Here is a 19,815-nt window from a genome sequence, read left to right as displayed (position 1 = left end):
TAGAGTGCACATAGCTTTCCTGAAATGGCCCGTTTTACACCCAGTTTGCGGATTGATGGTTCTGCTGTGCTTCGAGGCAGATGATTTCACAGTCATTGGTTATATAATATAACGATGTTTTTATAAAGCTGTTAGATTACTAAAAACGTAATTATTGTAAATAAAATTATAAGGGAAGATGGGAAATGACTGTAACAGTGTTGCATTTTTAGCTAATTCATTGCCAAAAATGTTTCTACAAGAAAACCCCTACACATTTATTCTATGGGATGAACCTAATTGCACCCTGAAAACTTAATAATTATGTAACAGGAATTATGGTAATTGTTTATTAGAATACCTTGCGTTCTTGGGGCTGGCTGCCGTCTACTATTAGAAAGGAAACAGTGGCACCTTGTGGACAAATAAGGAAGAAAAGTGGATCAATTTTGCTCAAGCAGTTATCAAGTTGTATTAAAAATACGATTTTGCCAGGTTTGTGTAGCTCCGTCTACAAAAGAAGCCGGGGCCCTATTTGTCTTTAAATAACAGCATGGAATGGCTCATCGAGACTTATAAATCACCCCAAGATGTATAAACGTACAAATGACCCCTAAATGTATTCATGGAGACCCATCATCTACACACAGCTACAGGGACTCTTTCTAAACTCCAAACTTGGGTGGGGAGAAAAGAAGGCTTTGAGTGCGCCAAACCTCAGCAGACAGACCGAAAAGAATCACCAGGCAGTATCAGTGATGTCCGTTCACACAATTCCTAATTTATGGTACTACCATCATCCGAAAAGCAAATTCCCGCAACAAGAGCACAAAGGAAGAGGAGAGGAAAGGAGCAGGGCCTTGGCCTCTGCGCTCCCACGCCCCTCCCCCGCCAGCCGGCAGAGCCCCAGCCCTCCCCCCCCCACCACCACCACCTGCACTCAGCCTCCGTGGACCCTGCACACGTGCTCCAGGGCCGCCCCCCATCCCTCTCGGGGGCCCAGCGGAATTAAACCTCTTCTCCTAACAGTACTTAGGAGTCATTGCCTTTCCCACGCCCATGCCCTTCCCAGAAACCGCCCGCGCTGCGAGGTCAGAGGACACAGACCGTGGAGGCAGAGAGGAGAGGCCAGCGGTCCTCTCTGGAGAGGCAGCTGCTGAAACACAGCGGACGTATAAAACGGTGCCACCCTCCGCTCAATGCTGTTGTTTTAAAAATAATTGTTTTAATAAGATGTCTATGTGAACTTGTAACATGTCTATTTGCTAATGATGTTTTTAGTTTCTCAGTTTTGATTTTCAATAGGGTGAGTGTAAGTAGATATAATCCCCATAAACAAAGGCTCTTTGGGGGCCTCAGTAATTGGTGAGAGCATCAGGGAGTCCTGAAACCAGAAGCACCTACTCTCTGGTGTGGCTTCTACCCATTGGACTTCTCAGACAGTGCTCGATCAGTCATTGTGGTTTCCCACCCCTCACAAAGCCTCGCTGCAGAGCCCAGAAACCGCACCCGACCCCAGGCCTCGCTCAGGCGGGGAGGTTCCCAGGACACAGGGCGTCGTTGACTGACGCCGCTCGCGAAGGCCTCCCTGGATGGCATTAGGGGCACAAGTAAACTGGTCTCTGCTTAGAAATGTGTCCGCTGGGAAAAAGAAGAAGCAGGACTCGTTGAGCCCCCTGATGCGTGAGAAAACAACGACAGAAGGTGGCAGGACGTCACGTCTCTCAAGGCCCCCCGTCTTGCTCCTCTGGGTGGCGGTGCACCTGCGGCAGGCGTGAGACAAAGCCGGTGTGGAAGCGGCAACTCCCGGAGGAGTACGGTCAGAACGTCCCAGCGCAGGTGGTCAGAAGACGTGCTCGCGACCGCCTTCTTCACGCTCCCGAAACGTCAGGTGTTTCTACTGAAAATGATTGGAAATGATTCGTGAGACGAAGGAGAGACGAGTTAGCTTTCTCCTTTTGTACTTTCTGGGTGCACACCACCTGCTGTCCCCCTTCTTCGTGTCCAAGCCATTACCTGAGTTCCCAGGTGAAGCCCCTCCCTGTGCTTGAGGCTGGGGCGTGAGGCTGAGCCCACCCCCCGCGCCAGCGGTAGGCCCCAGCGGAGGAACCTCGCCGAGGGGCAACTGGGGCTGGCATCCAGCCTGCACCTGCTCCCCAGGCCGGGTGCAGTGCTGCTCGGGACTGCTGGAAAGATGGGAAAGGCATCGCCACCCACCCCTGGGGACCCCAACAGGGAGCCAGGCCACCTGGGAGTGTGTCCGGTTGGTTTGTGGTAAACAAGTCCATTTTCAAACCCACAGTAATTCCAGAAACAAGAACAAGAATAATTATTTTACGTACTTTGATGGTACATTGCTTCGTGCTGAAATTAAAGAGAACATCAATAAGCAGATTTTATGGAAATGAAAACAGACAATTTAGAAGAGGAGGGTCTAGAGATACTTCTCTTTTTTTTTTCAAATCTTTATCTTAAGGGGAAAAAAATTACCCTGAACATACAAAACTAGTCTACCAACTACCACGGTAAATTAACATGATTCACTGGGCTACTTCATACATTTATGGAGACAATTGATTGGAAAGAGTTTCCACAAGAGGATTTTGTTTCACCCTTAAAAAGAAGTTTCACAAAGAGTTTGTTGCTCATCTCCTTTGCTAGGATGCCTGTTAACTCTATTATTAACCCTATTATTCGGAGCGAGAATTAGAAATAAAATGTATACTTTTCTCCAGTGGGGGTGCCTGGGCGGAGCGGTATTTACTGAGTCCTCACGTGCCAGGAAGGGTGGGGGAGCTCCTCGGGGCCTGTTGATGAGGGCACTGCTCGCCTCCCAAAGACCCCGCCTCCAAATACCGTCCCGGTGGGGATTAGGCTTCCACGCATGTGTTGGGGGAGGGAGGGGCACAAGTGTCCGATCTGCAGAAAAAAAGGTACTGGACAGTTCACAAAATCGTGGACGGCGCTGGCAAACCAAGGTAGGAAGGAGGAGGTGGGGGCTTGGCACAGCCACGTTCATCCCACAGAAACAAGCAGCTCAGGACGCCACCTGCCGGTTGCTGCCATTTGCCTGACAGCTGTGTCCCGCTGCGCCCGGGCCCTAGCTGCCACAAGCCTGGCCCTGCATCTCCCTGCGTCTCCGCTACAGCTGCTCGGAATCATCTTGGATGGTCCCACCTCCTTTGCAATACTCCATGGGGTTCAAAATTCCAGCGAACGGATAGCGGTCTCGCCCCCGCTACTGCAGCCAGGAAGCTGGAAAAAGGAGCGTGCGTGCCCTTTCAGCTTTTGTAGTGGAAGGTGGGGCCCTGCCTCCCCACAAGGAGCTTAGGATCCCCCGAAACTGGTAGGTGAGCAGTGCACTACAGCACCCCATCAGTAAAGGAAGAAACTGGGCGATAGAATGTGTGAAACCACATGACAAGTCTAAATGTATCGTGAGGGAGACTCCTGGGAGAGGGCGTATTTGACTAGGGGTCAGAAAACGTTTCATGAGAGTGGCATGTGAGAAAGGCTGGCCGGATGCGATCTTCGCTAATAAAAACAGAAAAGGGGTCCCAGGCCATTCAGATGAGAGGAATAACACCACCAGTGTCGACCTGAATGCAAAATGGAGAGGGTAACATAATATCTCCCCCTTAAATTCTATTCTGCTTAAGTTGGCCAATGATTTATTTCTGTTATTTGCAGTGAAGAATATATAAACTGGGTATGCCCTCACATTAAAATACCATTTTGTGCAAATCCCGCTGGAGAAAGTATGGGTTTTATGTTTTTAGTTCTGGCTATTTAATTCTGGCACAGACGTTCTGCCCAGAAGTGGGGGCTGCCATGTGGCAGCAATCTGTAAATTGAAATATTTATTCGCTGACTCAACATTTATTGAGAGCCTAATGTGTTCCAGGTTCTGAAATCAAGTGCACGAAATATTGATGTGAATAAGGTCTAGACTCTGCCTCTATGGTCGTCAGAATAATGCCCCTCCCCCACTGAGATGCCCCAGTCTCTGGAGCCTGTGAATTCGTTACATCACACAGCAAAAGGGGCTTTACACGTGTGACTGAATTAAGGGCCTTGGGAGTGGGAGACAATCCCTGATGACCCGGGGGCAGGGAGGCAATCCGATCACACAGGAGAAAAGCACGGGAAAAGGTGTAGAAAAGGAACACAGAAAGAGAGGATTTGTGGCCTTAATGTGAAAGTGGCCTGCAAGTGACCTAGTTGTGAATATTACATCGTTGCCACAGAAAACTGGGAAGAAAGCTCACTAGAAATACAAATAAGGATACATAAAGCTAACTAGAAATAAAACAACAAGTGGTGATATTTATGGAGTGCTTACAAGGCACTACACCTGGGTGACAGGTAAACATGTTGAAATTTCACATAAACTGTACATATGCGCAAAAAGTTTTAAAAAGGCCTTTTATTTCTGTAGCTGATCCCATTTTATTCTTCCTCAGTAGAGTGTGGAAAAATGCTTCAAGTGGCCGATTAAATGCACTGGGCCTTTTCCCCCACTTACTGATTCTCTTGAGCACTCAGTCCATTCCAAGTCCAAACTCGAGGCTGCTTCCTCGGCCAAAGGGTCTGCCCTCTGTCCTGCTCACCCTCCAGGGGCATCTGTGTGAAGACAAAATTCAGGTACCCCTCGGCGGCGGGGGGCAGGGGGACGCGCATCTTCCAGGACTCACATTCTCTGCTGTGCGCGGGTCTCTGAGCACTCCGCGCTGCTGTCTGTCGACACGGGCCCAATCCTGTGTCTTTATTTGGCCTTGTTCTGGCATCCTCTCCTGGAGTTTCCGGTCACCCACTGCCATTGGCTTCAGATCTCCAAGGCGTCACGTTCTGGGGCTTCCTTGGCCCTACCACCTCTACCACCACCTCTCCTCTCTGGTCCAGACACACTCTAAGTGGTTCACACCTTTCATCGTCCCACAGCCTAACTTCAGGCGGTAGAATCTTCATACCCTAGACGTTTATGCAGAGTCTGCTCTGACGCAGGCATTAGGTGGGGTACAGGTGAGACAAGAATGAAGCTAGAGTTCCTGACCTTACACACACACGCACACACACACACACAACCTACAGAATGAGAAATGCTGGTATTTGGGGAAATCCACAAGATCATTCAAGACGATTTTTTTTTGGTGGAAATCATGCCTGAGTTTATCTTAAAGGTTGAATGAAGGAAGCAGGTGGGTAAGAGGGAAAAGGGCTGTGTTCTCCGCAGCAGAACCGGACACGGAGCGAGCATGCTAACATTTCCAACGATGCACTGTGACTGGAACAGCTGGGTTAAGTGGCAGGAAAGGGGGCCAGGGCATCAGTAGTTTATTAAATGGTGCTGGGATTTTTCTTCCTGAAAACGACAGGCTGCCTTTCAGGTGGGGGAATAACGATCCGCTGTTTCTTGAGAAAGATCCTCGGGTGGCACTGCGGAAGAGCAGGCAGGAGAACCACGTAGTGACCGGGCTGCTGAAAGCCTCTCTCTCTCAAGACACGCCCTGCACTGACTGACTCCTCTGACTGTGTTAGTTTTCAAGGCCAGCCTCCCACCCCACCTCCACCCAAATTCCTGCAGAATTTGTGAACTCTGCAGCCCAAATTTTGACACTTCATTATCTTTTCTTTTATTCCCTAATTGTTTCCTGTGTACATCACTCTTGTATCCCTAGTTAAAACATTATAATAAACGTTTACGGAATGGAAATGGATGGTAAAGGCTTCTAAGACCAGGTACTGAGCGTCCCGGGCTGTCCAGGAGAGCTGATTGAGGCACTTGATCCTCGGAGACCTAGCAGGCTTTCCCAACAGCGGCCGAGACGCCAACCACAGCTGTTAGACCCATTACGACCACCAGAGGGCGTGTTCCCTCAACACGCAGGCGTTCTCAGAGTGAACGAGCGGTGACCTATTTAGACCCTCTGTGGCTGCCGTAATCCCAGACAGTAAACAGGAAGTCGAATTTTATTTGGACTCCAGTTTCGGGTGAAAAAGACTGGGGCTTCGGCGGATCCTAACCGCTCCTGCCGGTGGGTGCCGGCGTTTTCAGCGTGTCGGTGTTGTGCCTCCCTCGTCCGTTCCTGCTCCAGTGGAGATATTTTATCCTGAGCCAGCTCCCACCTTTCTACAGAACTGTACAGAACTGTCACCAGAACTATGGCCGAATACTCCTTTGTGAAGTCCACCAAACTCGTGCTCAAGGGAACCAAGACCAAGAGGTAAGGCCGGAAGTTTGCCTGGAGACCTTCTCTCTCCTGGAGACCCCCCGCTCCCGCTCCCCAGGGCTGTCTCTCGGAGGCTCCCACAGCTGTCAGCTGTCACTTAGGCTCGCGGCCCTGGGCCCGGCCCGGGCCAGTGCTGCGCAGGGAGGACCAGCCGCGGGGACGAGCCCCGAAAGGGGAGGAGACGGGAGAGCGGGACCCACAGCCCTGCATCCTCAAGTTTGGGCATCCCCGCGCCTCGCAGCCTCCGCTGTAGTCTACCGACGTGGGTCATGACTTCATGTATTAGGAATTAATTAGTTTCACCATTGTCTTTCTCCACCTTAAAATCCTTGATGAATTTTCAGCGCAATATGCAGATGTGGATTTTGACAGGGATTTGGACTCGAGTCTGGACCCCGCTAGTTAACCGGATTTTGTGATTAGTGGCAAGTTCGTTAATATCTTTGAGCTTCCTTTTACTCGTTAAGAAGGATTAATTATACTCTAAAATGACTGTTATGAAAAGAAAAACAGACAAATAAAACAAAAAACATGTTTGTTATGAGATTTAAATAAGATAAAATGTGCAGTCATTTAGAGCCTCGAAAGCCGGGAGGAGGTTGGAGTGGCGATAAGGACTTTTAGGAAAAGGTATCTGCCCACGCATATCTCCACCTCTTTTTTAACTGGTTGACTTGTCTGGTTGACCTTAAAAATGTTAGCATTCCCTTCTGGTCTCTGATAAACAAGGTTTTGGGTACTTTTAGGAGAAATGGAAAGAAAGTGACAAGGAGGAAGCTGAAGCTACTACCCTTTAATAAGTGAAACTTTTTGAATTTACTGCAGGGGAGAGTTAGCTTCTGAAATGTACTTTATGATGAAAATGCAAATAAATGTCTTATAATTATCATAACTACTGATCATAATTAACACACATAAAACACTTTTTATATGCTAAGAACTGTTGTAAACACTTCATATTAACTTTTATAAATCAGCCCTGGGGCTATTTTATTTTTTGATTAGTTAATGCAATACAATGTACATACCATAAAACTTAACCTTTTAAAGTACAGTTCAGTGGGTCTTTTTAGTATATTCACAAGGTTCACCACGATCTGTCAATAGTTGCTAAACATTTTTATCACCTCAAAAGGAGACCCTTCACCCAGTAACCTTCATTCCTCCCATTCTCCCCTCTGTCCCTGGCAACCACGAAGTTTGCTTTCTGTCTCCATGGATTGGCCTGTTCTGAATAGTGCACATAAATGTAATCATACCGCATGCTGCCTTTTGTGTCTGGCTTTTACTTAGCAAAGCATTCCCAAGGCCCGTCCATGTTGTAGCATGCATCTGCACTTATTCCCTTTACATCTGAATAATACTCAGTTGTGAATGAAACAATAGGTAACACATTTTGCTTATCCATTCAGCACTGGATGGACATTAGGGTTTTTCCATCTTTGGGCTATTGTGAATAATATCACTATAAATATTCTCACACAGTTATCGGGGGACATATGTTTTCATTTTTGTTGGGTATATACCTAGGAGTAGAATTGTTAGGTCATATGATAACTGTGTTTAATTAACTCTTTGAGGAACCCCAAACCAATTTCCAAAGAAGCTTCACCATTTTATATTCTTCCAGAAACATATGAAAGTACATAGTAACTGTTGATCCTCACAATAACCTTAAGAGTTGGGTGAAATTATTATCCTTACTTTATAGGTGGGGAAAGTGACTCAAAGAGTCAGTTTATTTGCCAAAAATCCCAGAGCTAAGAAGTGACAGAATTAGGATCTAAAATCAGGCGGGCTCGTTCCGAAGTCTGTGCCCTTAGCTGTGACACAGTATATGCAGGGTCAGACGCAATGTCTCAGTGTTAGAAGAGGCAGGTCAGTGCAAATTAATGATGCGTAAATCGGTGTACAGCTTAAAAGATTCTTCTAAGATTCTGTCTTGTGAAATATAAAATGTCAGTCAGTATAGCTAAACTCATCTGTATAAATTATCTCCTGCAGTAAGAAGAAAAAGAGCAAAGAGAAGAAGAGGAAAAGAGAGGATGATGAAGAAACCCAACTTGATATTGTTGGTGAGTTTTCTACACTTTATTCTGAGAAAAGTCAGCACTGGTTGAGATCCCTTTAAAAATACTTTCCTAGTTAGAGATAAGTTCTAAAAAGAAAGTAGAAGGAATTTATGAACTGTTCATATTTCTCTTGAAGTGCTCAAGTATTATTTTTGGCCACAGATTTGTTTTATTTTCTGACACAGTAGATGTGACTGATGCCTTTTCTTCATGATCAGAACAAAGCACAGGAGAGAGGCGACAGCTCTCTGATTTAATAGACACCATTAGACTACTTAATAGCCCAGACCCTGATACACAATTTTCAAGGCTTGATATAAATAGTATTTAGCCAAATATATTTTACAAATTACAGTAAGTCCTAACTTTACACAGTTGTCAGTAGGTTCTTGGAAACTGAAATGTAAGCGAAATGATGTCTGGTGCGATGAAACGAGTTTTACCGTAGCCTGATTGATATAAACAGAGTCAAGTTCTGAGAGCATATTTCCGGCCACGAAACAGCACTGAGATAAATGTGAGCTATCCATGCAGCCTTTTGTGTCTAGCAAAAAGATGAATATAAGCGAGTAAGATCCTTATCTTCCGACCCCCTTATTCCAGTTCAGGGTGCTGGGTGTTCAGAGCCTGTCCCCAAGCTCGGGACGCAGAGCTGACCCCGGCCCCGGACAGGAGGCCCTCCCGTCGCAGGGCGGCACTCTCCCGTACCCTCCCACCTGCACCGAGACCAGGACAGTGGAGTCACGCGGTTCGCCTCACACATGCGCGTCTTCAGGGTGTGGGGTGGGCGGAAACCCACGCAGACCAGGGAGAACGTGCAGACCCCACACAGGCAGGCAGTGGCCTCAGCTGGGAACCCATCTTTGTTTTTTCCCATCAACGTTATAACAAAACATCGTTGAACAAAACCGTTACTCAGTTTTCTTTGAGAATGTGTGCATTTTAAACCAGTGATTTGTATATTCCTAAAAGAAATACAATTACTTTGTATACAATGAAATGAATGAAAATCTTAATTAAACATCAAGGTGGGTTATTAACGGTGCTAGAAATAAACTGGCCCGAACATACTGAACCAGCCTGTTTTCCAGTTACTCTTTCTGTCTTTCCCACACCTATTCTTTAAAGCAATTATTTCTCTTAAAATGTGGCAGGTTGCATTTTGAAGCTTCATAAATTTTGGCTCCTTTACATTTTATATGAAATGTTATAAAGCTAATACTCTAGAAGAATCTCCCAATTTTTGGAAATAGCAAATCAACAATTCTAAAATTAGGGTAAATATCTTGGGCAGGTGCATCTGTGTGTAGATCTGCTATGTCAAAGGATAGTTGAAGACATTACTACATAAAATCCTGCCAGAAATTTTCTAAAGTGGTTCTACCATTTTACCCTCCCACCAAGAAAGTATTAAAATTTTATTAGTATTTTCTCTCAGTTTGTGGTTTGACTTTTCATTTTATTAATAGTGTTTTTCTGATGCGTGTAAGTTTGTGATTTTAATAAAGCCCAATTAATTTTTTTCTATTATGGCTACCACCTTACTTCTCCCATCTAAGAAACGCTTGCTTGTCCCAAGGTCACAAATATTTTCTTCTGCATTTCCTTTCACGGGCTTCCTGGGCTGGGTTTGCACATTAGATTCATGTCCCATCTCAAATTAACCTGGGCTGTGGTGTGAGGTCAGGGTCAGGTTCTTTTTTTCCTCCAGGTTTTTGTGTCCAGCTTTTTTAACATCTCTGTCAGACAGACTTTCCTTCCCTGTTAAACTGCTTTGGTATGTTTGCCAAAAATCAGTTGACTGTGTGTGTGCACGGGCCTGTCGCTGGACTCGGTTCCGTCTGTCATTCTGCTGAGACACTTGTCGTGGTTACTGTCACTTAGCAAAGTCCTGAAATCAGGGGATGTGAGTCTTCCAGCTTTATACTTCTTCTCCAAGATCATTGTGATTATTCCAGATCCTTCTGCATTTACATATAAATTTTATCATCAATTTATCACTTTCTACAATAAAGCTTGTTGGATTTCCTGGGGAACTTATTAAATCTAGATCATCTGGGGAGACAACACCTGAACCGCGCTGACTCTCGGTAATGTGCAGTTTTTAGTGCAGCGAGCGGTCTTCCGCGCCTTTTCACATCCTCAGGTGTTTCATAACATTACACTACTGCCAACGGGACTTCAACATTGTATCTTTAAACTGTTTGCTGTTAGCATATATACACACACAGTTGATGTCTGTGTATTGACTCCGTCGTCTGAGACGTTACTCAGCTAACGTCCTGGTTTCCACGTCTGCCGTCAGTGGCAGAGCTTTGCAGGGGGTGACCGTGGGAAGAGAGTGAGCGAGGGGCGTGTCCGGTCTCTGCGGTTTCTGAGAACTGCAGAATTTGCAGAAAGTACCTTATAACAACAGCAGCAAGTAAGAACCTTGTGTCAGCTCTAAAGTATAAACTTCAAATACTGATTTTGTTTTTCAGGAATCTGGTGGACGGTAACGAACTTTGGTGAAATTTCAGGAACCATAGCAATTGAGATGGACAAAGGAACCTACATACACGCACTTGACAATGGACTGTTCACGCTGGGAGCCCCACATAAGGAAGGTTTGTGCGGGAAGCGCTCACAGGGAAAGGCCCCTTGAGTGCACATCCAACTGCACCTGTCCACACGGGCCGGTGTCCCGTCTCGGGCGCCAGGTGTTCCGGAGGGAGGCGTCTGCTGCCTTTGACTCCTCTGCTTTTTCTTTCCTCGGTATTTACCAAGCATTGGCAACTCCCTCTTATTAGTGTAAGAATTTAAAAACATTCTTTATAGTTGCAGAAGTGCACCTATGGGAATCAAAGACAACACGAATACTTGGAATCGTGTGGGGGGAAGAAAAAGAACACCTGGCTGAGTCCAAGTCTTGCATCCCCTCCCCCTTCAGGCCCGCAGCCACCCTGACCCAGAGCAGTGGAAACGGTGTAAAGTCCCCCGCTCCGTGTAGCCCCTCAGAGGAAACACGGAGATGATACAAGGCACTGTCTTTTGGTCTGAGTGGCCATCGCCTGAATTAATTAAAGAAAGCATTCAGTTTTTTAAATAAAGCAGTTTGTCCATGTACTGACTGCATTTAAAACTCACAGAGAAAATATCTCGGCAGTGACTAAGCATCATGCTGACCTCTCCTATTAAGCATGTGACACTGACACCAGAGTTATAAGAACATAAAGTAAACCTTGACAATGTGAATACTGCATTGTAATTATATGAGAGTAATACATTTAACTTTCGTATTTTTTACATACAAAGAAAAACTGTATTTTTAAAACTGAAGAACCTCATTACGTGTGTATTTATAACAGATGTCAGATTTATCTCACAGTGTTTCTCCCCTGCAGTTGACGAGGGCCCCAGTCCTCCAGAGCAGTTCACCGCTGTCAAACTGTCTGAGTCCAGGTGAGCTCGGCCTTTTCTTTAATTCGGTGTTATTGGTTAAAACATCTCAGTATATAGCTAACTTAAACCCACAGAGTAATTTTCATTTATATTTGGAAAGTATATTTTGTGATATTTAACAAAAGATAACATTATTTATGTATCCAGCTGATATTCAGGTATTATTAAATTACACTTTCAGGAGGGGAGTACAGGGGAGAAAAAAATGGGACAGCTGTAATAGCACACTCAATAAAATATATTTTTTAAAAAGTAAATTACGTTTTCAATATTTCTCTTTAAAAGAGAAATAAAGCCCCAAATAAAATTTTGATGCCTAGCAATATATAATACTATGCAGAAGAAAAAGAAAATCAGTAATGTCATGGAGCAAATAAGACAGAGACCAGAGGGACCCTGTGAGGAGCACAGAGGCAGGAGCAGTCTGGCCGCACCTGCCGCTGCTGGGACCCCGGGCTCACTCACCAGCGCGGACCCAGGGCCGAGGCGGGGGCAGGGGCAAGGAGTGCTGCTGGGGCCAGCAGAGAGTGTTCCAGGCTCGCAAAAACCAAAGGGACCTTTCACTCACTATTTTTGCAGTCATTTTATCAGGTGGCCTTTTTAATTCTCACATGGAGAAGTACAAAATGATGCTTCATGTAGTAGATACAGAAATGAAATCTCAGTATTCTTGTCATTGGCTAGCTCAAGATGGTAATGGTTTGTATTATTTTATCATTGACCTATAAATGAGTATAAAGTCAATCTCCTGGCATCCCAGGGGATGGGTAAGCTAAAAACTTAGAAGTCATATTTTTTTCTTTAAAAAACAATATTAACATGATTATTTCTAGACTTTCTTTGAATGGCCAGTAAGTACTCTGAAGGACTTTTAAAGAATGCAAGCTAAAGTATAATCAGTAAACTCAAACTTCTTTATATATTTGAAGACTAAAGAATTTAGAAATTGTTTGCTATAAAATGTATGCTACAATGCTTGCAGTAAAAGCAGAATATGACAGTGCATGGGCAGAACTACACTTTCTAGTGCGGTAGCCACTGACCCCATGTGGCTTCTCAATGTCTGAAGTACAGGTAGTGTGAGTTTTGATATACATACACATACACACTATTTTTATGTTCCGTATGTACTTTTCTTTCTCTCCGTGTATAACACTTCTCTGTTTCGTTCATCTGAAGAATTGCCCTGAAGTCTGGCTATGGGAAGTACCTCGGTATAAATTCAGACGGCCTCGTTGTGGGGCGTTCGGATGCAATTGGACCCAGAGAACAGTGGGAGCCAGTCTTTCAAGACGTGAGTGCTGTGATTGTTGACAAAAAAAGGTTTCTTGTCCATGGAAGGAATCTCTACTGAGGATAAATCAGCAATTTTATGTCCAGAAAGATACCAACAGCACTATTTATAACAGCAGAAAAAAATGAATTGTAATACATCTATAATAGAACATTATATATCCATTCAAGTGGTATACAGGACTTTAGGGAAGTTCATTGCACTTTATTTTGGGGAAAGACATTAAGTTTCTAAAATTTAAATTTAAATTAAAGAGAGACTTAACCGTCCCTGATGTGACAAGCACAGCTTGATTGCAGAAAGTGGCCGAGAGACCAGCAGTGCAGTTTAACCCCCTCGGACCACACAGCCGTCCCCTGGCTCACCAGGGGTCTCCCAGGTGACAGGAAACCCAGCCCTTGCACCTCGAGCACTTTGATACCTTGACATGATAGAAGGTTATTGATGCAGTTTTGTAATTATTATGCTCGTGAATATTTTGTCTGATGTGTATGGTATTCAGTTTTCCAAAAGAATCAACAATATACAAGTTATAATTAAAACATATACATAAGGAAGTAATTAATCAAATTTAGAATCTAGGTTTAGCTGCACAAGACAACTAGTCTTCAGAGTTCTGTGTATCAGAATCAGAAAGCACACTGAGCACTGAACACCTGAAAAGAATGTGAATATTTCTTCCCACACACGGAAGTCTCTCAGACCTTGATTCTTAAAGTTCTGCATAGTGAACTCAGAGTCACCACAGGCTAGCTTTTATATGATGTAGTCTTTTATTTTTCTAATTAGGGAGGAAAAGTTCACTTAGAACACAACTATTTGAGTAAATTATTGTGTACTGTTACAATTTTTATTGTCTTTAAGGCTATTTTTTTTCAAACTCAACTAAATTAGTTATATCCTCAATAGATCTGTTAAACCAAAAGAAACAATTCTATTTCATCTAGTTATAATTTGTCCTACTAATAGAATATATTGAAAATACCTATTTTGGTTATCTTTGAATAATTAGATTATAGGTGATTTTAGTTTTCTATGTTTCCCACCCCCCCCCAGGTTTTCTCCAAATTCTTTTTCTTGATTACTTTTAGAGTCGTGGAGGAAAATTTAGTCTCAAGACTTAAGAATTCTTTTTCAGGTATTCTCCTAATTATCTGTTGTTATTCTGTGTAGGGGAAAATGGCTTTATTGGCCTCCAATAGCTGCTTTATCAGATGTAATGAAGCAGGCGATATAGAAGCAAAAAGTAAAACAGCAGGAGAAGAGGAAATGATAAAGGTAATCATGCCGTTTTCTTTAGGTTAAGACATGTCCCATAGGGTGTGGCCAGACCTCCGCACAGTGTCAGCCAGTGGCCCGGCCGGGGAGCTCGGCTGGAGCATCAGCCCGTGCACCAGAAAGGCTTGCAGGGTCTTTTTCTGAACCGAACTGCTAAGTTTCTGTTTTCTTCTTTTGCATAAGAAATCACCTAGAATGGTCTTATGTACTAAGTAAAGTTGGAAAGGGGGAAAATAAATGTTAAGAACTTACTGGGTTCTCATCTCCAATATCCAGATTAGATCCTGTGCTGAAAGAGAAACTAAGAAAAAAGATGATATTCCAGAAGAGGACAAAGGAAATGTTAAACAGTGTGAAATCAATTACGTGTACGTATTCCTTTCCTTTCAGACCTACAGGCTTGACAGCAACTTACAAACTGTCAGGGCACTAAAGGCAAATACCTGAAGGACAGGAGGAGGCAGCGCAATGTAAACTCCAGGACAGAGCCCTGAGCTGAATGCTCTCCTTTCTCTCAGCCCTTCCGTTTTCCTAGTTACCCTGCTAGCTTTCAAAGCTGAAGTCACTTGGCTTCGTCTGTCCTCCCCACTCACTAATAAATCGAATGGCTATAACCTGTCAGTTCAGAATGCCAGCCAGGTCCTAGGTCCCGCCCCAGGGCCAGGATGCCTCCTCCAGCCAGCATCCCGGGGTGGCGGCGAGACTCTGCGGAGCTGTGCACGCAGCTGCCCCCTGGTGGTGGGCGCCACGAGCCCCTGCAGGGGAAAAGCTGTGTGTTACTAAAGAGACACAGTTAGGCTTCTTGAAATAAATGAAAAACTTTAAAAATGTAAGTTCATCAGTAGTCATGTATAATCAAAGTTTAAGATATTCCTCAAGAAAAATATTTTCTTAACAGAAAGAAATTTCAGAGCTTCCAAGACCACAAACTTAAAATAAGTAAAGAAGACAGTAAAATTCTTAAGAAGGCCCGGAAAGATGGATTTTTGCATGAAACACTGCTGGACAGGTAGGTATATTTTTACTTATTTCCAGCTACAATTAAGTCTTCAATAGAAGTGGCGTATATAAAACCACTGTTCTTTTTGAATTACTGTCGTCCTCAAGTACTTGTCTTTATTTCTAATTTGTAAACATGGTAATATTACCAAAAAGGGACATCATAAGTCTGGGAAAAGATCACCACAAAAAAACTCTCTAAATAGAGCCAGATTCCCAGTCTGGCTCTATTTGTTGTAAGAAACTCAGATTTCACTGAAATCACATTATAAATTTCTTTACCAACATCTTTTATAACTGTCAGAAGCAAGCGAGAAAGAGGTCATTTGCCTAATTTCAAAATTCAATCAGTTCTGTTAGAAAGGCACAAGTTCCTCAAAATGAGGTCAAAATGGGGCACTTTAAAAATTTCTAAATAGAAAATTAAATAAGTGAAATTGAAGCACTTTTATTGAAGTGAATTCAGTGAATTCTGAAGTGAATTCAGAAGTGTGCAGGATATTTATCATAGCACATTATCAATATTTATCACTTGTTTAGTTAAGTAATTCCCTGAATTTACTACATTAAAAATAAGGAGTGAGGTTTAACTTTGAGCTTAACAACTAAAATCAAAGAAGGGCCAGATTAAAAGAGAAGTTGCTAATTTTCTGCCACTTACTCAAGCCCTACATTGCAAAGTTAGTCTTTAGACATTTCTTTATAGTACTTGATAAAGACAGTGTGTTTCTTGTTAACTAGGTATTGCCTAAAGTCAGCAAATGATGTAAGAATTTTTTTCCAGCTGTGCAAATTAGCATCTAGTATCTAGTTCTTAGAAATCGAGACTAGGATATAAAAATAGATCAGGTTATGGATACAGAAAAAATAGAATAAGGTCTATATCCTATAATTTGTATCACTTAGGAAAAATACAACGTTGTTAAATATAGAAGTTTAGGGCAGGCTTAAAATCAGAGGTAATTAAAATTGGTATTGTGTGAAACAGGGTCACTGGTTCGATTCCCAGTCAGGGCACATGCCTGGGTTGCGGGCCATGTCCTCAGTATGGGGCACATAAGGCAACCACACACTGATGTTTCTTTCCCTCTCTTTCCCCTTCTCTTCCCTTCTCTCTGAAAATAAATATTTTAAAATATATTTTTTAAAAATTGGTATTATGGATTGAAAAAGCCCTTAGACACATTTGTTAAAGATTAGGAAAAGACTTTCATAAGAATAGAATCCACTGAGTATGAAACATAAAATTGAAAAGTAAAATTTTAATCAAAATATTATAAGTGGTATGATAATATAACTGAGAACATAATATCTAAACATGAGTTTATGTTTAGTAGCAGTTTACTATATATGGAATGTTTTATGTAGATTAATTTTCATTATTTGTCTTTTCAAACAGGAGAGCAAAATTGAAAGCTGATAGATACTGCAAATGACCGGGATTTTTGTCTCTGCCTTCTTTTGTTTTTTTTTCTGAATAAAATAACCAGTGGAAGTGTTTTTACAGAGTTCTTGGGTCATTATGGAATTATTGCTAAACTAGTAGCTAGTCTGACCAAGATTAATGGAGTTTAACTGAGCTTCTCCACGGACGCACTTGTGAGCTCACGGCAGTGTCCGCATGGAGATGAAACTTGGAGTGCGCACTCAGAGGGCCACGGGGTGTGTTTTCTTGTCAGGATTTCCCATCACAAAGCACGAGGTGCTGTTCTGTGAAACCGACGTTCTTGTAGAGCTGGTGGCATCCGTCTCACTGCTTTATGGCCTGCTTTACATCACTTGACACAGTAGGTGCCCATCAGTACCTTTAAAAGGAAGTTAGAAAGTGCTGATCCATCAGTCCACAAGGCTTTGATTCTGCCTCTTCAGGACTGCCCCAACCACACGCAAGCCAAACGGACACACCAGCACCAGGGGGCAGGGCGGAGGGAAGGCAGCCCTGCATTAGGCAGCGGAGTGGGAGCGGGAAACTTGCTTAAAGAGCAGGTAGGCGCAGAATAGACAAGAGGGAAGCTGGGGGAGTCCCCTACTTAGGACCATTTGGCCCCAGTGGACATCTGTGCTAGGCATTGGTCCTCGCTGTAGGATGGGAGGGAGCCATTCCTTAACCCGGTGAGGTTCAGCACTAAGCTTTGCTGAGGTCTGCCGTACTACACCAACTTCATTCCCAGCCTGTGTCTTCCTGAGTTTCTGAACCCAGTGTTCCGGATGCCATCGAACCCCAGGTGTGTCAGAGTCCAGGCAGTGGATTGGGTTCCTGGACCTCACTGGAAATTCTGCTTTGGGGGACTTAGGTTGTCTGGGGCATCTGCATGTGCTCACCATCCCACACCGATTCCAGCGCACAGCTGGGACTGAGACCTGGCCTGAGCTGCCGGACCCCGCCTGGGGCTCAGCCTTCATATTTCATCTGTCACCAGCTACAGAGGTGCACGGCCCTCTTCAACAGGGCAGCTGAGCTGCCACTTCCAGCCAGATAGAGGAGCCCTTGCTGTGGGCAGAGCTGGAACTTGGTGCTGCAGCTCCAAAAGCTCCTTTTTCTGATCCTTAGGTTGGGAGCCTGCTTACTGCTCTGACCCTGCACAGCAGTGGTTCTCAACCAGGGCGTATTTTGCCTCCCAGGGCACATTTCAGAATGGCTGGGGATATTTTGGGTTGTTGCAATGAGGAGAGGAAGTGCTACTAGCAGCTGGAGGGTTAGACTCAGAATGCGGCTAAACATCCTGCAGAGCACAAGGCGGCCCAAAACACAGGAAGTGCCAAGGCCACGGACTTCGTCTGTTCCTTAACTTCTGCCAGATCTCCTGCCCCTAAAAGTAAACAGTAGTTCAAATTTATGTATAAGAACCACTTAGGGTACCTGTAGATTTCCTAGACCCATAGACTTAGCCAGTCTAGGGCTGGGCTCCAAAATTAGCATTTTAATAAGCACTCCAAGTGATTCTGCAGCACGTGGTCTGAGCCACACTTTGAGAGACTACCCTCAAGAAACTGAACCCTTGTCTCCAACACCGGCCTGGTACCTGAGACGATCTGACCAGTTTCCCGGGAACCCATGTTCCGTCCTGAATTTCTGAACCCAGCGCATCCCTGGATTCCTCCTCCTGACGCTCACCCTCATGTGCCCCGTTCCTGCCCCCATCCCAGACAGCAGAGCTGTTACAGAACTAACTCCCGCCAACCAGGGCGATTCAGGTTAAATGTATGCACCGCCGGCCCTCGTGGAGTTCATACTAAGCTGGCGGAGGACAGGATGTGAATTTTAGAAGTCGCAGGGGACAGATAAGAGTTACCTCCCCGTGTCCACCATTGCACCTCATGCAAACCCCTGTTGGTAGCGCTGGCACCACTGGGGACGGGGCAGAGGTCAGGAAGGAATGCATGAATGCATCTAGACCCTGTCACATGGCCCCACTTTTCCAGCTCACCCATGAGGACATGGGGAGAAACTGTGTTCAAAGCACTGTTGAAATCTGGCCGAGCATGTCCCTGACTTACCAGGCTGGCCACCTTATCTAAAAGAAGGTTATACAGAGAAAGACAAATACCACATGATTTCACTTACCTGTGGTATCTACAAAAGAAAAAACCAAACAAGCAGAGTCACAGACAGGGAAAAAGTGGTGGTTGCTGGGTGGTGGGGTGGGGGGCGAGCGAAGTAGGTGAAGGGGCTGTGATGCGGGCCCCGGCTCGTGGGGCCCACCGCACTGTGAATGACACACGAGGCATTCTCGCGGACTACCGGGTCCTGTGGAGGAAAAGGGACGGCATGCCTTTCCTCTCAAGAGGAGAAAAAACCTCCGCCCTTGACCAGCCTTTACTGCTTTTCTGGGCACATTACATGATGGTCCTCATTTACTCTGCCCAGGTTCGCTTTATGTGGTTACCTTTTACAGAAAACAAAGGAGCCGGATGCCGCTAATCACTTCACAGAAGAGGGATATTTGCAAATGCAAAGGGAAAAGTGGTTGAAGTGGTTATACTCCATACTGGGGACAGATTTTAGGAAGTTACAGTAAGCACTCGGCTGTCACAATTCCGGGTGAGGGAGTTTTAGCAAAAGCAAGTCTCAAAGCGGCCTAGGTACAATGCAGGCCTGATTCCCCACAGGAGAACCTATCCGTGGGCCTGGGTCCTCTGCATCTCCGAGTGGGAGCTGGGCCCACACCACACAGAACGGCCTCCTATAGGGATCCAGAGGACACTTCTGCAGGTAGAAATTAAGTCTCAGAGGTGCAGTGCACAGCATAGGGAGTCACTTCGTATGGTGACCATTTTGTAATGCACAAAAATGCTGAGTCACTGTGTTGTGCACCTGGAACTAATACTGTATGTCAACTACAATTTCATTTTTTAAAGCTTATATACAATAAAAGCACTAACCAAAAAAAAAAAGGTCCCCACACCATATTTTGACTGCCCATGTTTTTCAGATTAGGTTATTTCGGTTTTTCTACCTGTACATTTACTGACATTCTTACTATTTTACCATCTCCGAACTGCTGTCCCCTGTCCCGGTGAC

General features: G+C 44.6%; 1 protein-coding gene across 1 annotated transcript; it reads left to right on the top strand.

The window, feature by feature from the left end:
• Nucleotides 1-5,928: 5,928 nt before the first annotated feature.
• On the top strand, nt 5,929-16,793 carry FRG1 (FSHD region gene 1). The gene is made up of 9 exons (XM_045821510.1): nt 5,929-6,203; nt 8,214-8,284; nt 10,762-10,887; nt 11,665-11,722; nt 12,902-13,016; nt 14,190-14,294; nt 14,571-14,662; nt 15,193-15,303; nt 16,693-16,793. The coding sequence occupies exons 1-9, from the start codon at nt 6,142-6,144 to the stop codon at nt 16,727-16,729; spliced, it is 777 nt and encodes a 258-aa protein (XP_045677466.1). The 5' UTR covers nt 5,929-6,141; the 3' UTR covers nt 16,730-16,793.
• The last annotated feature ends 3,022 nt before the right edge of the window (nt 16,794-19,815 follow it).

The sequence above is a fragment of the Phyllostomus hastatus genome, unplaced genomic scaffold (assembly GCF_019186645.2).
Source record: "Phyllostomus hastatus isolate PE091 unplaced genomic scaffold, TTU_PhHast_1.1 phas_scaffold_46, whole genome shotgun sequence".
In the NCBI taxonomy this organism is placed as follows: domain Eukaryota; kingdom Metazoa; phylum Chordata; class Mammalia; order Chiroptera; family Phyllostomidae; genus Phyllostomus; species Phyllostomus hastatus.
This window is presented reverse-complemented; position numbering and strand designations above follow the sequence as displayed.